The sequence below is a fragment of the Gekko japonicus genome, unplaced genomic scaffold (assembly GCF_001447785.1).
Source record: "Gekko japonicus isolate JY-2015 unplaced genomic scaffold, Gekko_japonicus_V1.1 scaffold1349, whole genome shotgun sequence".
NCBI lineage: Eukaryota > Metazoa > Chordata > Lepidosauria > Squamata > Gekkonidae > Gekko > Gekko japonicus.
The window spans coordinates 197,887-217,093 of NW_015174314.1; the positions used below are offsets into that span (position 1 = coordinate 197,887).

Here is a 19,207-nt window from a genome sequence, read left to right on the forward strand (position 1 = left end):
TACCCAGACGGCCCAGGGCGGCATATATTTAGTAGCTCCACTTATTTGCGTTTGCATTGTCTAGGCTTACAAAACTTGAAGGAACTTATTTTCTTTGTTTTCGAGGCTATCTGCCAAAGCTCTTTGTGTGTGTGTGTGTGTGTGTGTGTGTGTGTGTGTGTGTGTGTGGCTTTGGGAGCCTTTTTATTTTTTCACATTGCTGCTTTCCCTATAACTGGGGGAATTGGACAGCCATTTAGTATCCTGATAAAGATTCAGCTGTTTTCTTTGGAAACATAGTACTGCCGTCATTACGTTAATTTTTTGGGACTGTTGCTGTCCAATGGATTTGTGGCATGATTTAGGAGAAGTCCTTCTGAGTATGCAGAGAGGTATTGTTGGCACTTCCTGGAACAGTCATACTTGTGTCTGGGGCAGATTAGAGGAAATACTGGGAGGTGAAAGGACGGAGTAATATATAGACACATTCATAAATCATTCTCTTTGTTGGAAGGCAGCTTGGGGCTCTCTGGAGTCCAGTGGCAGTCTGACTCTCTGTTTGAAAACTAATCCTGCAATTGCAACTTAGCTCTGTTTTTTTGTTTTTGTTTTTTAAATCTGTGGTTTGTCAGGATCCCAGAGTACCTTGAAAGTAGTTCCCATGCATCTAAGCAAGTGTTAAATTTAGATTCCTTGAACAGCAGCCCCAACGATATGCAAAATGCCCTTAACATCAAGAGGCTCTTCAAAAACAGGTTTTGATATGCCCTGAGAATCGGCTGTGCTGTGCTGATAGTATGGCGTGGCTCAATAAATGAGGCATTGAAGTCACTTCTGCAAACTGGTCTGATTTGGCTCGTAAACGTGGGGTTTTCCATCACCAGTTTCCCCCTTTCGGGTTCTGCATCGGTCGTTTTATCTCAGTTATTTATATCCTGCCAAGTCTTCACCAAAATAGGTAATTGGGGCCAGGTCCAATCTCCTCCTCCTCTTCTTCTACTACTACTACTACGAGTGCCCCACTTGGCCTCACCCACTTTCTGAAAACATTTGGTGGACACCAGGAAAGGTGGTTGGTGGGTGACATGGTGCCCACAGGCACCGCCTTGGAGCCCCCCGCTGTAACGTATATGTTCAAAGCACTACAGTTTGTTGGCATAAACCATTTGGATAAGAGATTCGGAAGAGTGCATTGTGGGGGTTTTGTTTGCTTTGTGGAATGTCCGGTCCTCGGGGGCAAATGACAGTGCATGGCTCCATATATACTAAGAGGAGAAACTCTCAGTTAGGCTCGCTTGTGAAATCCTGATTCACTTCATTCACTCATAGATAGCAAATTATTTTTATAGGATAAATGTATGCAGGGGTGGGAACTGCAGATACTGAAAGCCTGGGATTTGCCCCGAGCCTCAGAATGATTCATAAACAAGGCATCTTGATTCTCCCTTATAGCCTCTGGACATCCTCCCTTCCTTTATGTGGAGGTGGGAGAATTAAGTGGTAATATTTCCTTTCTGTTGAGAAAACAGTGCCAGCAGAGGGTCATTCTTGGACTTTTGCTTTCAATTACGTTTAACTTTCAAAAGGGTAATTAGGAAGCTTCCCAAATATTTCTTGAAAGCCATAACTACTGTATTCTTTACATGCCTGTTTGCCATTAGTGGGTGTTAATCTTGGGATCTGTGCCAGGGGTTGGGGGGGGGGGAAATCATGTTTGCCTTCAGCTCTTGCCTTTTGTGTCCAGAGACGGAGAACCAGATACTCAGCTTGCTTTCCAGCACTCTGAACTGACCAATCCTGTCTGGCGACTTTTCTTTCACCTTTCCGGTTAGACCCTCGGGAAGTACGGCAATCAGACCCTGTTCCTGTATCATTTGGAACTTGCGTATCAGCTGGTTCTGGCAAGCTTTCCAAATTAGTGACCTTTTTTAACGCTTCCAGCAAAATGATTTTTCTGGGTCGAAGTTGAAGAATAAGAAGTGGCCAAAAAAAAAATCCTCTTTGTTCTAACATAGTTTCAGAGGGGTGGCCATGTTGGTCTGCAGTAGAATTGCTAGATTTGGATCCAGTAGCGTATTAAGAGGCACTGGCCTGGTTAGCCCAGGGTTGCTCGATATCATTAGATTTCAGAAGCTAAGTAGGGTCATCCGTGGCTGGTATTCGGATGGGGGGGGCACCAAGGAAGTTCAGGGTCGCTATGTAGAGGCAGGCAATGGCAAACCACCTCTGAGCACCTCTTGCCTTGAAAAACTTTCAAGGTTGCCTGGTTAGGACTTGGATGGGAGGCCACTTTTTTTTAAAAAAATATTTATTTATTTATTTATTACATTCCATTTGTATACCACTCACCCCCTGATGGCTCTGAGTGGTTCACATTACATACAACAGAAGCCAATCCTAACCTAGGGCCACATACATACAAGGGGTAGAGTGACTAGCCTACCAGGCACCCTTGTAGTGAGTCGTCGTTGTCTGCGGGAGCTCGTCCGACGACGTCCTCCTGGCACTGGTCTTTGATTGTTGTTGCAACTTCCTGGCTGTTGCGACTCCTTCAGGCTTGGACCGAGCGCACGTCCGCGCATGCTCGCTGCTGGCCTCTGTCCAGTAGGCTCCGGCCTGCTGCGTCGCCCCACCTCCGTGCTTTTGCCGGCCCAGCCTCCTCTCAGTCACTTTGCCTCACCAGCCGCCGCCATGTTTCTCCACCGCCGCCGCTACACCGCAAGGGACGGGTGCCCCCCCGCTCTAAGAGCAGGTACCCATTTGTCTATTTGCCCTTAGAAAGAAAAGATACATACATATACACACACACACACACACACACACACACACACACACACACACATATACATATACATACATATATAAAACCCAATTTAACGTTCTGCATGCAAATCTTCTCCTCAGAGCTTCACAGCTACTATAGCCATCGTTCTTATTATTCTTCATTTACTCTTATATTCTCAGTACTTAAGTTTAGCCAGTCATAAAACACCCTCCACGGCCCCATAAATCCTTCTTCCATTCCTTCTTTTAATATATTTGCCAATCTGTCCATTTCAGCGCATTCCATAATCTTCATTATTAACTCATACAGCATTGGGATCAGTGTCCTGATTGGAGGCCACTAAGGAAATCAGGGGTCGCTGCACAGAGGCAGGCAATGGCAAATCCCCTCTGAATATCTCTTGCCTGGAAAACCCCACCAGGGGTCACCAAAAATCAGTTGCGACTTCCAGTTTTAGTATATGTGCTGCCAAAGCGAGCACCAAGTCAGTTGCGACTTGATGGCAAAAAAAAAAAAGCAGCACCTTAAGAGACCCAACAAGATTTTTGAGGTATCAGCTTCCAAGAGTCAAAGTTCCATTTATCAGGTATAATGGCTTCGTATCTGATGAAGGGACCTTTGGCTCTTGAAAGCTGATACTCTGAAAATCTTGTTTGTTCGAACAGATTGCCGATCCAGGCCTATCTATAGGTTATACCTTTGAGAACACTTCTGGCAACCAGAAAGACACAAAAGCTGAGTTGGAAATTATTCACTGTGAATGTCTGTTCTGCCGGCCGTCTGTACATACCAACTAAACTTTTCAGGCTTGTGTGAAAAATGGGAATGAGGCTGGGTGATAGCACACTCCTTATATTGCTGAATATAATTTTTTTTCTTCCCTCCAGGATCCAGATCTTTTTTTTTTTAAACTTGAGTAGAAAGTGGCATAAAACATTAATGGTCTTTTTCAATTTTACCGCAGCCACCTGGGGGCCTCAGTTCTGCCCGCGGCTCCTCTGTGCCTGGGATGATATTTAAGGACCCCTGTAGGCAATAGCCCAGCTTAGCCCATGCTTGTCGGAGCTCGGGAGTAAAGCGGGGTTGGCCGTGGTTAGTACTTGGGTGGGAGACCACCAAGGAAGACGGGGGATGCTGTGTGGAAGAAGGCAACGGCAAACCACTCTGCTTGCCAGCAACGCCCCCCGTGGATGGGGTCACCATGAGTCTGTTGCGACTCGACGGCATGTTCTCCTCTTTCTTCATAGATCATCTGTCGACCTGTGGGAAAGTATTACTATTGATAAATAACAGCTTACGCCGTCTCGTAGTCCCGTAGCACTGACCAGTTGGAGAATGATGGAAGACACGCTCATTCAGAGAAGGAGCTTTGCTTGTGCATTGACGATCAACCTGAACCCCAGTCTGGGGGTTTCTCTGACAGGCCCAGGGCGTATTATAATGGATCAGATTCCATTGAAAAGATCCGCATGTACAAGACAGTGGGCAAGACCTCCCCCTTCCTCCAGCAGCCCTCCAGCTCCCCACCCCATGTTGTTCTTATGGGTCTCCCATTCCCAGGAGCAGGATTTCAGGGGTGCAGTTCGGGCTGCCTGAGGAAGCTCGGCTGGGCACTTGGTCTTCCCATTTGCAGAATTTAGATGGGGCCCAATCCATTGTGCTTCATGCCACAGCAAAGACCTTTAAAAATAAAAGCTTAAAATTGTAGGTAAAAGTCAACAGATGTTAGAATACCAACTCCCCACTCAAAAAACAGCTTTAATGTTAGACTCTACTTAGTATGATATAACAATTAAAGGGGCAGCAGTATGATGTCACAATACACAAAGATTACTGCAATAGTGCATACAGTACAAATAATTATAAACAATAGTTAGACTCTGATAGCAATAAACTTCATGTTGTTTTAATCTTGGTTTTTCAATAACAGGACGCCATCGGACAATGAGTGATGACGTCAAGGTGAACAGAGGACGAACTTCCCGAGCTACCGTTCGTTTCGATGTCTCTTTTTCAAACAACGGTTTCAGTTCTGCATCCGTGCCAACTTAGAGTTATACTTGTTTGTTAAGAGCTCTTGGAGAATTAATGAACTCAAGAGAGTCCACTGTTAGACTTTGCTATGCATGGATGCAGAACTGAAACCGTTGTTTGAAAAAGAGACATCGAAACGAATGGTAGACTCTACTTAGTAGCCAGGTCAAAAAGCTTTGTAATATGAATAGAAGATGCTAGATGTCTTTGGAAGGTATTTATTATAGCACTGGAAAAAGTGCAGAAAAGGGCAACTGGAATGATAAAAGGGTTGGAATACTTCCCCTGTGAAGTTTAGCTTGGAGAAACGATGGCTCCTCTTTAGCTTGGAGAAACGATGGCTGAGGGGTGACATGATTGAGGTTCACAAGATGATGCATGGGATAGAGCAGGTAGAGAAAGAAGTACTTTTCTCCCTTCCTCACAATACAAGAACTCGTGGGCACTCCATGAAATTGCTGAGCAGTCAGGTTAGAACGGATAAAAGGAAGTCCTTCTTCACCCAAAGAGTGATTAACACATGGAATTCACTGCTGCAGGAGGTGGTGGCCGCTACAAGCATGGACGGCTTCAAGAGGGAACTGGATAAGCCTATGGAGCAGGGGTCCTTCAGTGGCTACTAGCCACAAGGTATAGATGGGAACTCTCAGTCTGGGGCAAGGGATGCCCTGTATTCTTGGTGCTTGGGGGGGGGGGAACAGTGGGAGGGCTTCTGGTGTCCTGGCCCCACTGCTGGACCTCCTGATGCCCCCTGGTATTTTTGGCCACTGTGTTGGACTGGATGGGCCATTGGCCTGATCCAACATTGGCTTCTCTTATGTTCTCATGTTCTTAAGATCGCCCTGTCCTGGATAGCCCAGGCTAGCCTGGTCTCGTCAGATCTCGAAAGCTAAGCAGGGTCAGCCCTGGTTTGTATTTGGATGAGAGACCTCTGAGGAATACCAGAGAATTTTAACATGGAGGCAGGGCATGGCGAAGTGTTGGGGTATTTTATAAAATTCAGCAGAGTTAAAAACATAGCTTAGTGATGCCAGAGTTCAGTAATCAGACCCAGAGTCCATGTGTGTTTAAAATATAAAAGTTTACTACAATTCTACCATAGGGAAGGGTAACTTGGGAAAAAACAACAACAGCTATATAAGCTACATCCTCTCACTAGACTAGAAGAACTGTAATGGCTCTCTAACCTGCTTCTTCTCCAAGGACAAACAAAGAGGGGAAGAGAGGCCATAAAATGCAAAGACACTAACACTTTGCTTCCAATCAAACTCTCAGAACAGGGATGCTTTTCGCGGGCTAACAGACTTAAGCTAACATTGGCTAACACAAAGGCAGGTGACTTCCTGTAACAACAAAACAGACATTTAACCCCATACACACACACATTGAGTGTTTTCAACATGCAAATACCCAACACGAAGCACCTCTGAACATCTCTTGCCTTGAAGACTCCACTCGGGGTTGGCCCTGAGTCAGCTGTGACTTGAACTCTCCTCCACCACTGCTACTGCAGAGTGTTGTGCCACAGCCAATGGGAAAGCCTTCCCTCATTTCTGTTTTGTTATTTTGTTTACCTATGCAATATATACCCGCCCTTTCCTACTAATGGTTGCTTATAACTAAAAGAGAGCCAAAAGAACAAAACATGTATAAAAATTAATAACCAGCTAAATCAGCAGAAGTGGAGCTGCGGTGGCTCAAGTGGTTAAGACGCTGAACTGCAGGCTGTGGAAGGTCGGTAGTTCAGCAGTTCGAGACACGAGTGCCGCATGACGGAGTGAGCTCCCGTCTCTAGTTCCAGCTCCGGCCAACCTAGCCGTTCGAAAGCAAGAAATTGCAAGTAGATAAATAGGTACCACTTCGGTGGGAAGGTAACAGCGTTCCGTGCGCCTTGGCGTTTAGTCATGCCGGCCACATGACCACGGAAACGTCTTCGGACAGCACTGGCTCTTCGGCTTTGAAACGGAGATGAGCACCGCAACCTTAGAGTCGGATTCGACTGGCTTTCGAGCAAGGGAACCTGTACCTTTACCTTTAAATCAGCAGAAAGCCACAGTGACCCCACAAAAAAACAATGACCCCATCAAGAATTTAAAATATAAAATGGTGGCCGTGATGTCACTGTGTGTATCTAAGAACTCCAACAGAACTTAAAAACCGAAGCCGATAAAACAGCAGAAAGCCTGAGATAAAACTGTTCACTGGAGGGAATGGCTTACCGATGACCCACGGGCACCCCGTGGAATGAAACAGGACGGTCTCTGCAGATGGCTACCGTGGGTTTGTGTGTGGGGGGGGCAGACTAGGCTCCCGTGGGGTGGAGTTCCCAGCCTTTCGTTTTCATGTGGACTTACTGCTCAGATCAAGGCAGTGTTTACAGTCAGTTTTACAGTTTTAATTTTAAAGTCATGGCCATGGGAGTGAAGGACATTTTCAAGTGTGAGCTAGATCTGAGCATAGGGTCGCCAGCTCCGGGTTGGGAAATACCTGGAGATTCTGGGCGGGTGGAGTCTGAGGAGGGCGGGGTTTGGGGAGGGAAGAGACTTCAGTGGGGTGCAATGCCATAGATCCCACCTCCCAAAGCAGCCATTTTCTCCAGGCGAACTAATCTCCGTCACTTGGAGATCAGTTGTAATAGCGGGAGATCTCCAGCCGTCACCTGGGGGTTGACAACCCTGTCCGTGCATATTTCAGGAACGTCATTCTACTGTTAATCAGGAGAATGTATAGGTCTCCAAGTCAGGAACGGATGTGATAGCAGAAACAGATTAGAGCATGGCCATTTTATTTTTGAACCGAATTGGCTAGTGTAGGCCATGAACTTGGTATGTGTCGCAAAGGCAGGTCTTCTCTAAGCTGCAAGTAGAGGAAGATACAGAAAACAGGAAGAAGGAATTAGAGGTTGTCAGCCAGTTTGGTGTACTGGTTAAGCACATGGACTCTAATCTGGGAGAACTGGGTTTGATTCCCCACTCTTCCACTTGCAGCGGCTGGATGACCTTGGGCAAGCCATAGTTCTGTCAGAGTTGTTCTCTCAAGGACAGTTCTGGAAAGAGCTCTTTCAGCCCCACCTACCTCACAACAGGGTGTTTGTTGTGGGGAGGGGAAGGGAAAGGAGTTTGTAAGCTGCTCTGAGACGCCAAGTGAAGGGCGGGGTATAAATCCAATCTCTTCTTCTTCTTGTAAGCACTGCCCCTACCAGTCCCAGCCAATGTTATGTCATCGATCCAATCTCTTCTTCTTCTAAGCACTGCCCCTACCAGTCCCTGCCAATATTATGTCATCGCAAAACTGGGGGAACATTCCTGTATGTTAGAGAGGAGGAAATTGACAGTTTTTGGCAGGAGTCCCGCTTCACAAGTATTATGTTGTTCCCGTATTTATAAAATGTTTAGCTGAATGCAGGAAGTTTATAATTAGCAGTAGCAATAATCAGACCTTGTACTTCTAAGGAACCGATTGAACAAAGACAGAATTACCTTATAAAGGAGCTTTCCATTTACGCTGATGACATAAAAGAAGGGAGGTGGTTTTTATAGCACAAGGCGAACCAAAGTGGGTATAAGAACGGAAGAATACCGATTAAGCTTATTCCCAACAAATTGCCTGTTTGAAAATAAATCCTGGGAGAGTGTCTGTCACTTACTGTTGACAGACGCCTAAGGTTTTTCTTATTCTCCAGGGCTTTCTTGCTCCAGCCACACTGCAAATACATTAATTTCCACTCATTTGCATATAATAGAAAAATTCAGTGACTGAATGCCCAAGTTGGTGCTCATTAACTCTTCTGTTTTTCCCCTCCTTTGCAGGGACATAACGTACAGCATTTCTCTCGAAGCTGTGACCACCCTAGTGGTTTTCCTTTCCTGCCAACTTTTCCACAAGGAAATTCTGCGGGAGAGCATCGCGCACAAGTATCTCATGCATGGCCGATGGTACGTCAAAATGCAGCGTCACTTCCTACGTAGATTATTTTCATTACTGGCCTTCTATCACGCTCCTGCATTTTGCTTCTCTAAAGTAAATGCTTTAAGTTTAGCTATCTTTTACTTTTCCCTGTGGTACTGAAGCATCTCACTTGCAGACAACGAATGAGAAAATACTCAGCTCATTCAAGAACAAAGTACTGAGGCATTAGAAATAGATGCTGGTGCTAGTTATTGGGGGGGGGGGGGCTCCCTGGAAGTATTCAGAAGAAGCTGCAAGACCTGCATTTGAAGGGGTTTGAAGTGGCTGTCATCTTTTAAGAGGGAGAGATTTGGGATTTGCTAGTCTATTTTTGTTTTAACTGGAAACGTTTCTATTGTTGTAATCTGCTTTGAATCCACAAGGGAAAGCGGGATATAAATGTTCTAATAAATATATGTGCTTATGGGAAGGGCGGCATAAGAAGGTTAATAAATAAATACATAAATGAGTACACACATGTTCGCACTCACCGGTACCCACGTAGAATCTTGGTGAATTTGAAAGCCTCCATCAGGTTTGGTACAGATTTTAAAGGTAATTTCAGTAGACCCTTTTGGAATTCTTGTTTCGGTTATTCTTTCAGCATCCCTTTGAGGTAGCGTCCCTTAAACTGTATGCCTGCTGCACAAGACCCTCAGGATATGTGTGAAAGGTTACTATTTATTTATTTATTTGATTTTTATCCCGCCCTCCCGCCGAAGCGGCTCAGGGCGGCTTACTGAACAATAAAAGCAATAAAACAATACCTCTAAAACAATCTATACAGTACATTAAAATCACAATTTACCCACATTATAACATACTCAAGGCGGCGACTATAAAGTGCTGACATACTCAGTCTGGGTTGTTGAATGCTTGGCGGAATAACTCCGTCTTCACCGCTCTCCGGAACTGACGGAGATCCCGGAGGGCGCGGATCTCATGGGGGAGCTGGTTCCATAATATTGGTGCTGCCAAGGAGAACGCCCTAGTTCTAGTAGATGTTAATTTGGCGTCCCTAGGGCCAGGGGGGACTAATCGATCCTGTGACTCAGATCTCAGTGCTCTCGGGGGAACATATGGGGAAAGGCGGTCCCGCAGGTACTAGTGTGGCCATCACTGGTTGAGCATCTGCCATTCCCCCCCAGCTGTGTAGGGAGGGGCACCGTAGCCTCTTCAGCTGGGCAGCAGTGGGGAGAGTACAAACGGTCACGCCTAGCCCAAGCCTGCTTCTGCCTCCATTGGTGTTTGCCGGCCATTTTTCAACCCCAGTACGTGGGGCAGCGGGACAGATAGTGATAGGCCACTAGAGTACAAACGGTCACGCCTAGCCCAAGCCTGCTTCTGCCTCCATTGGTGTTTGCCGGCCATTTTTCAACCCCAGTACGTGGGGCAGCGGGACAGATAGTGATAGGCCACTAGATTAGCATTCAGAGGCAAGTCCGGGGAGCAGAACCCTGTCCCTCAAGGTCGGGGTCCCCAACCTTTTGGAGCCCGTTGGGCACCTTTGGAATTCAGACACAGTGTGATAGGCACAGCCACAAAATGGCTGCCGCACAAGGTGGAGCCAGCCACAAAAATGGCGCATGGTAAAGATCACACAGCAAAGATCCTCGTGCTGCGGTGGCAGCTGCTGTTCAAGCAACATTTTGAAAAACCTGTCCAACCAATTAAATCTCCAGTGGCTGACACGAGGCCTTCCTGGGCATAAGCCTCCCATGGGGACCCCCTCACTTTCCAAAAACATTTGGCGGCTGCTAGCAAGAGCCGAGTTCGGGACCCTTCTCTAGCATGACCGGATGCTCAGGATGAGCTGTGATAATCCTATCACCGCCACCCCCACCCCCCCAACAAAATTCTGAATGGTTTTTGGTTTACTGTTCTCTGCATGGTTTGTTTGGTAACAATGAACCTATGATAAACCTATAATACTATAAAACGATGGGTGAATAATGCTAAAAACGTTCGGTTTGGGATCCCAGGTTTCTCTTTTGGCTCATCCAGATGCTTCCATGGGTGGCATTGGGACTTTTTGTATTCCTTTTTTCCCGCTGCCGCTGTTTGGATCCCATCTTAGATGCCCGCAATGGATTATATTGGTGGTGGTGGGGTTTTGAGTTCAAAAAGACTGCAAAGCGTTGCCCTCGGAATGTTTGGTTGTGAGATGTTGAGCTTCGTGGGTGAGCACAAATTTCATTGTACCAGGATCTCCCGTGGTTCAGGCACAACCATGCCTCTCTTACCACGTTCACAGCGATGCTTTATAAAGGCGCTTTATGGCTCGCTTTGATTTATGTCTAGCAGATCTCTTTACCACTAAAACCCCGAGAAGAGATTGATTATAGTGACATAGCACTGTATGCTAGAAAAATACTCCTGTGTGGTCAATATGTCAAGGGAGCGTGGAATCTGATGGATATTTCCTTTCTCTGAATAAATACATCCTGGATACGTGGGGGAATGGGGATAGAGGAGAGTGGAGAGATATTCTGAAGCTTAAATCAGTCTGATGTTGTCAAATGTAAACCATACTTTTCAACTAGGGACCGCAGCCCTGCACGGGAGTTCACAGGAGCTCAGCTGGAGATGCCCCTTAATGTATCTTAATAAAGTCCTGTCTGCTTTTTCCCCTCCCACTAACCAGTGAACACATGTGCAGGTTCAGTTTATTACTGATGTTATGATGGAAGCTTCAAGTGAATATTTAGCTTTATTCTGTCTAGAAGCTGGAATTGGGCACTTTGCAAATTGTGCAACTTGGCGTCAAATCGGGTATTGGCTCACTGGCACACAGTCTCTCAGAACACTAGGACCCCCTGGATGCAACAGAGGGGAACGGATGTGGGTGATAATTCACTTTGGCTGCGGTCACACGCAACATTAGCCACGCAAGAGATACGGAAGACAAGCGGAGTTTCCGGTCGCGATCTCACCAGCACATCTGGGAAGCGTAGCGCTTCCGTGGCACAACTGAGGCTTCCTGCCGAAAAAGCGCAGCAAAAAACTAGTACCTTGGAGGTACTAGTTTCCAGAAACTGCGGGGCAAGGGCGGGCGTCTGATCGCGTTTCCGGTGGTATCCGGCGCCCGCCCATGTCCCCTTGCGGAAAAGGGTGTTTTTTTTCCCCACGTCTCCGTGGATGCGCACACGCACCCAACGGAGCATGCGCATTCGTAGTGTGCACAAAAAAAGAAAACCAGTTCGCCGCGCCGTGCGCTTCTTCATTGCGCGCAGGCGTGTGTTGTGATCGGCACCTCTCCCTTGCCATGGAACCTCCACAGTACCTCCACAGAACCTCCACAGTAGGTCTGATCGCTTTACTGCATGTTAGTTTGCCCCGGGGCAAACAGCCACACTTCTCCTCTGCAGTTTCCTGCCCGTGTGACAGGGGCCTTTATCTAGAGCCAGCGTGGCGTAGTGTTTAAGAGTGGCTGTAATCTGGAGAACTGAGTTGGATTCCCCACTCCTCCACATGAAGGCTGCTGGGTGACCTTGGGCCATTCCCAGTTCTCTCAGAGCTCTCTGAGCCCCACGTACCCCACAAGGTGCCTGTTGTGGAGAGAGGAAGGCAAGGCAGTTGTAAGCCGCTTTGAGACTCATGAAGGTAGAGAAAAGCGAGGTATATATAAAACCCCCCCCATTTTTCTTCTACTTGTCTTGCAGCATGGAGGCCAGCCCAAAGAGAGCAGATTTCTAATGCAGGGGTCCCCAATGTAGTGCCCGTTGATACCTTTCCTGGTACCCACCAAGTCTCCCTGGCAGTCTTGAAGCAGCGTCTGAACAGACACTTGTCAGGGATGCTCTAGGCTGATCCTGCATTGAGCAGGGGGTTGGACTAGATGGCCCCTGGATGGCCCCTTCCCACTCTGTGTGATTATGTGATCCTGTGATCATCAAGCTGCCATAATGAGTGGTTGAGACATAAATGCTTTAATTGAATTAATTAATTAAAAATGGTGTCAAATTACTGTTTTTAGGGAAGTCTTTAAATGCATATATTTATTTAAAATATTTATATGCCCAACCTCACCGGGGGATTTCAGCACCCAGTATTGGGGAAAAAATTGTTTTAGGATATAATCTTTTGTGCATCAAAGCTCCCTTAGTCAGATACCAGAGGAGTTTTGACTCAAAAAAATCCCGGAAATCTTGTTGGTCTCCAAGGCGCTACTGGGCTCAAATCTAGCTGTCCTCCTGCAGACCAACATGGGTACCCTCTGAATCTGTTTTTAGCGCTTGCTTTATCAACAGACACAAAACATTAAAAAAACAATCTAAAAACATCAGCCCCCCCCCTTTTGCCCAAGCTGCCCCCAAAGCTGTTCACCCCCACTAGAAAGCCATGTGAGTCGGAGCCCCCTGACCTCTTCTGGAAGGCAGTTCCAGAGGTATGGGGTAGCTACTGAAAAAGCCAGGGATGCCAGCCTCCAGGTGGGACCTTGGGATCCCTCAGAATTACAGCTCATCTCCAGACCACACAGTCCCCCTGGAGAAAATAGATGCTTTGGAGGGTGGACTCTGTGGCACTGTACCCCACTGAGGTCCCTGTCCTCCCCAGGCTCCATCCCCAAATCTCCAGGAGTTTCCCAACCTGGACGTGGCAACCCTACCCCCCCCCCAATCCCCTGCCAGTGGTCAGTGGGGAGCTGGCAACCCTAGAAAAAGCCAGAGTCTGGGTTGCTGCAAAACACGCCTCAGGCCAAGGGGGTTACGAATGAGAGACCTTGCTGGGGGAACAGATCTGCCACACAGGAATAGGAGAAAAACCTCAGCTGCTACACCCTTTCCAGGAGGAAAATGTCAGCACCAGGGCTGAGATCGAGAAAGGTTCTTCAAGGCGAGGAACCCACAGGCTTGTTAATGCTCCTTTGGAAAATGTGACTTGAACAACAGACCCCAGTCCACACTCTGCCATGCTGGAAACTTCTTCAGAATCTCACTTCAGTTTCAGTGTCATCTCACATGATCATAGGAGACTGCTTTTGACGGAAAAACAAGCCCTTCCTGGATACATACGATGAATCCACGTGATTTTTCTAGAACCTGGCTCATATTTTCACGTCTAGTAACCTTGACCCTTTTAGATAAAAGGGGGGGGGGGGTTAGAGCAAAGGGTTTGTCAGTTACAGGCTATAAGACTTGGAATTGATCACTGCCTGTACATAAGTCCTGTTGGGCCTTGGCATGTAAACTTCATTATGCGGTTCACCCATCTATGAACCTGGAGTATCAAAGTTTTCAGATTCTTGGAGTGTGAGGACTTGTTTTGATAATGTCTTTGATACTCTTTATGGATGCATCCTTAAACATGCATTAAGGAGTTCCCTGAAGCCAAAGCATGATTTTTGGACCGTAGCCTAGCTTTGTTCCTTTTCAAAAACCACCACCACCACCACCAAAAAAAAAAAAAAAGATAGTAATCACTTCCCATGATTGCAAATGGGTATTTAATTTTTTTCTTTTTTCTTTTTGCCCTCTAAACATTTGGAACTGTGACATTTTTTCCCCTATCAAATCCAAATATCTGCTTACCTGTAGCATAAGACATGGCACAGCATTTACATTCATGGGCAGCTGCACAAGAGTCAGATCTAGAGGACGTACAATTGATAAGAAGTCAGGTTTATTCTTGGGAAATTATTTCATTTGGAAATCAAAAGGTAGGTGATAGACAGACAGACAGACAGATTCAGGTGTGTAGCTGTGTTGGTCTGAAGCAATAGAATAAAGTCCAGTGGCACCTTTAAGACCAACAAAGTTTAATTCTGGGTATAAGCTTTCATATGCATGCACACTTCTTCAGGATCTGATGAAGTGTGCATCCACACGAAAGCTTATACCCAGAATTATATAAGTGTGTGTGTATGTATATGTGTGTATATATCTCAATTGTTTTTAGTCTGATTTGTGTGTGTGTGTGTGTGTGTGTGTGTGTGTGTGTGTGTGTGTGTGTATCCCCCTTATATATAAAAGCTGAATGGTGGTGGCACTTCTCTAGAACATTCCACACGCTCCGGAATTGGCTGGCGCCCTGGTGTGTCACTCAGAATCTGTCCCTATCCACTGGCTGCATTGCTTGAGTCTTGCCTCCAACATTCTAAACAGTTTGCTAATCCCCTCCCCCCCACATAGCCAGTCAGAACACAGAGGTTATTTGCATATGCAGCCCCATTGGTGTATGGGGGGTGGAAAGCTGAAGAGTGAGGGGGAAATAAAGGTAGGTTGATGATTGGCTGGGAAGGAGTTGATTGCCAACTCCAGGTGGGAAATTCCTGGAGATGTGAGGGATGGAGCCTGGAGAGGGTGGTTTCAGGAGGTGTGGGACCTTGGACAGGTACAAAGCCGTAGACTCCACCCTCCAAACCAACCATTCTGGGGAACCATCATTGCCAATCTCCAGGTGAGGGCTGGAGATCACTCAAAATTACAACTGTTCTTTAGGTAGCAGAGATCAGTTCCTCTGGAGAAAATGGTGGACTCAGTGTCATTATACCCTGCTGAAGTCGCCACAGCAAATTGACACTGAGTGTCCAAGGCCGGGGCACCCGCCCAGAGCCTCTTTCTAGAGATAGTTGTGTTTATTTCCATGTGCCTTTTTCCTAGTGTATATGTATATGTATGTATACAAGTGTGTGTGTGTGTATATGTATATATGTGTGTGTACATGTGTATATAGTTATGCATCTATATGTATGTATACATGTTTATGTGTGGAGAGAGAGAGAGAGAGAGAGAGAGACTTAAATCAGACTAAAACAAACTTTCTTTGATATAAAGGGACCAGGCGTATACATGCTTTAGTTGTACAGATTATAGTAGTCCAATTCCAAAGCTGCATCAAGGGACCAAGGAGCTAAATGACAAATTCCCACTATCATTGCACTTGGAAGTTGTCAGAACAAAAAAAAAGATACCAACAAAGAAATCTACAGCACAGCAGAAACCCCACTGTTTTGCCAAAAGATCTCTCATATAACTCCGGTCACAACCTTAAAAAATCTTCGGGATCAGGGACGAAGGGAAAATGCCTCTTGTGGCATTGACTCACCGAATGCCTTACAGTTATAGATATCTGATTCCAATAGCATTCTAAAGACCAGCAAGATTTTCCAGGGTATAAGCTTTCGAGAGTCAAAGCTCCCTGCTCCATCAGGTACAAATAGGACAAAGGGAGCCTCGAATCTTGCTCTTCTAATGTGGACCAACACAGCTACCTACTTGAAACTCGTTAGACAAATGGTAAGCGTTCGTGAAGATCCAGGGAAGTTCATTGCAAGATAGATTTTCCATGCCTCATACTAATCAAGGCTGATTCTGAATTTAAACCATTAATGAGGCCAGGAAACATGGGGTATCTAATTTCCACACGTCTGGGCTTAGGCTAGCCAGTTCCTACCAGTGTTCCCTCTAAGCTGAGTTAGTGTGAGCTAGTTCAAGCTTTTTAGCCTCCGGCTCACACATTTTTGTCTTAGCTCAGGAAGGGCCTGCTCCGGTGGGGTGGGCAGGGTATAACTCAGAAAAATAAATAAATAAATAAATAAGGATGGCTCCAGAGCAAACTAATTTATGCAATAGCCAACTCGCTCGCTCACAACTTTGATGCCAATAGCTCACAAAACAGATTTTTTGCTCACAAGACTCCATAGCTTAGAGGGAGTATTGGTTCATACCAGAGCACTTAGGAGTATTCAGTATTTACTACATGAGCAGCGATTAGCTGTTTGTTGTAAACAAGGAACTTGAGGTTTTCCCACTACATCTGCTTAGTGATCTGGCTTAGGGGTGTGCAAAAAAGCCCACACACATGGTATTTTTCGGGTTTGGGTATATTGAACCTGAAAAATATCAGTATTTCCTGATATTCCCAAAGCCCAGTACTAGTATGGTGTTTGGATTCAGGAAACATTCGGGAAACCTGAATTTTTTCGGCTCCATTATACCCTATGGGGACCAGTAGCACTTTAAAAGCTTATACCCAGAACAGCACAAAAACCTATACCCAGAATAAATGCCACTGGACTCAAACTTTGTTCTGTTGCTTCAGACCAATAGAGCTGTCACCCACCTAAATTTGTTTGAAATTTTGGTGTTAAGAACATGTGCGAGCCAGTGCAGTGCAGCGGTTAAGAGCACGAACTCTAATCTGGAGAAGTGAGTTTGATTCCCTACTCCTCCTCCCCATGAAGCCTGCTGGGTGACCCTGGGCCAGTCCCAGTCCTCTCAGGACTCTCTCAGCCCCACCTGCCTCACAAGGTGCCTGTTGTGGGGAGAGGAAGGGAAGGCGATTGTCAGCCCCTTTGAGACACAGGAGGCCTGCTGGGTGACCCTGGGCCAGTCCCAGTCCTCTCAGGACTCTCTCAGCCCCTTTGAGACACGTGAGGCCTGCTGGGTGACCTTGGGCCAATCCCAGTCCTCTCAGGACTCTCTCAGCCCCCCTGCCTCACAAGGTTCCTGTTGTGGGTAGAGGAAGGGAAGGTGACCGTAAGCTGCTCTGAGAATCCTTTAGGTAGAGAAAAGCAAGGTATAAAAACCTTTTTATGTATCTTCTGCTGACCCCGTTGCCTGATTTTTTAAAAAAAGCATTACCTTGAGAAAAGCATGACGTGAATTAGAAATGTTACGTGTGATTGTAATATTGTCACAAACAGAACTAAGTTTCAGTCTCTTGTGTTTCCAGTCTCCCGTACACCAGCAGACTTGTGAAAACATTGCTATATAACTTTATCAGACAAGAGAGAAGCCCTCCGCCAGGTGCTCACGTCTTTCAACCAGAGTCCGATGGAGGAGGACTACTTTATGGAATTGCATCAGGAGTAGCAAGTGAGTCTTTGTGATACCATTGTTGCTTATGTCTGTGTCAACAGGAAATCCTAGGCGACGATTTGGCCCCATGGCCAGCTTTGCCTGTTTTTCTGCCAGGAAGGAGTTTGTGTGTGATGGAACAACTAGATTCAAGTCTAGGAGCACCTTAAAGACAAACAAAATTTTCAGGGTACACGCTTTCGAGATTCAGAGCTCCCTTTTGTCACATTTGCGAACGATGGAAGAAAGGTGGGGCTTTTGCTATGTAGAGCGGAAGGAATCTGTGGATGTGGGCTTTAATGAGACTTGAGGAACATCTTGCCAGTGATTCTGCTGGGTGGAAATCTGGAAGCCACATGGGTGTCTGTGTATGTGTGAGCACGTGTGTGTTCTCTTGCTTTTAGAATTTCCCACTCCAGTTCTCACATAAATTCTTCTAAACTCCGACAGCTTGATGTGAACTGCTTTTGACCTCTGTAGGAAACCAGGCGGGGAAAGTACTATCCTTGATGTAGAGTACTTTATCTTAAAGTAATCTTACCCCAGTCTGTTCAGCCCATTGAGGCTGAAGTGGCCGAAGCACCCGAGTTTCAGTGGAATGACCCCATTTCCCGCCAGCGGTCTGATCCCTCCCCCCCCCCCCCATCCCTGCGTGCTCTCCCACTGTGCCACCAAACACGGCTGAAACTCTCAGTCACATTAAGCATTCTCACCCTGTAGCTACCACGTCTGCAATAATAAATACCCTTCAGGAGATGCCCTGGAGAATTTTGTAGATAATAAGAACTTCCTGTTGTTGGTGCTTGGCAACTATTTCTGGGTTCCAGCCCAGTTGCACCTCAGAGACTGACCAGATTTTCAGGGTATAAGTTTTTCGACAGTCAACACTCCCTTCATCTGACAAAAATCTTGGTCTCGAAGGTGCCCCTGGGCTCGAATATCACTGTTTTCGTTGTGGGCGACGTGAGAATGGCTTGGTGGCAGATTGGTTTCCACACCACAGAATCACGCCTCGCCCCAAACAGTATCTCTGTGGGTTTTTTTGATCTTAGATTTTAAGTGGATAGATTGGCCCTCTCCCCTTGTTGCGATAAGTATCTTGTCGTGGTGTGCCTCTTTGGGTATCTGCTTTCAGCATGAATCAATTCTGCCTGTGTTGGGATTGCTGACAATTCCTGACCACAGTGCTGTGTGTGGTAGGAAGGCTTTCATATGCATTTTATTTCCTTTCTGTCTCCCCCACACGACTCCCACCCTGTCTCTGACTCTCCTGCAACAACAACAAAAAAAACCCCAGTTAAAGCAGATTGACTGCACTTCCTCTCTCTCAAAGACCCCACGGTGTGCCAGACGGTTAATCCTGAACACGCTGCTGCTTTTAATTCTTGCCTTTTTGTTTGTTTGTTTCAAGCCAGCAGAACGCAATGAGGTTGGAATCAGTGATGCATCCCGGGTGTATAAGCAATGTAAATATTATTTGTAATAACCGACGAGCTCACCTATTTGGGTTTTCCTGGTTGAGCATCAGCCTCCGAGTCCTTACGAGACAAATATAGAATTCCCTGTAGCTTTGGCAGTAGATGTGTTTTGAATGGGCCTCTGTCTCCTGAATGGGTGCTTAAAGAGCCTGCAGACTTTCTTCCTAAGGAAGGAGGCCAAG

General features: G+C 46.3%; 1 protein-coding gene across 1 annotated transcript in view; it reads left to right on the forward strand.

The window, feature by feature from the left end:
* Nucleotides 1-19,207, forward strand: part of DYM (dymeclin) — a 294,566-nt gene that overhangs the window by 65,224 nt on the left and 210,135 nt on the right. Inside the window, exons 7-8 of the mRNA XM_015424156.1 lie at nt 8,608-8,733; nt 17,423-17,565. Of these exons, the coding sequence (XP_015279642.1) occupies nt 8,608-8,733; nt 17,423-17,565 (269 nt within the window). The remainder of the gene's footprint in view (nt 1-8,607; nt 8,734-17,422; nt 17,566-19,207) is intronic.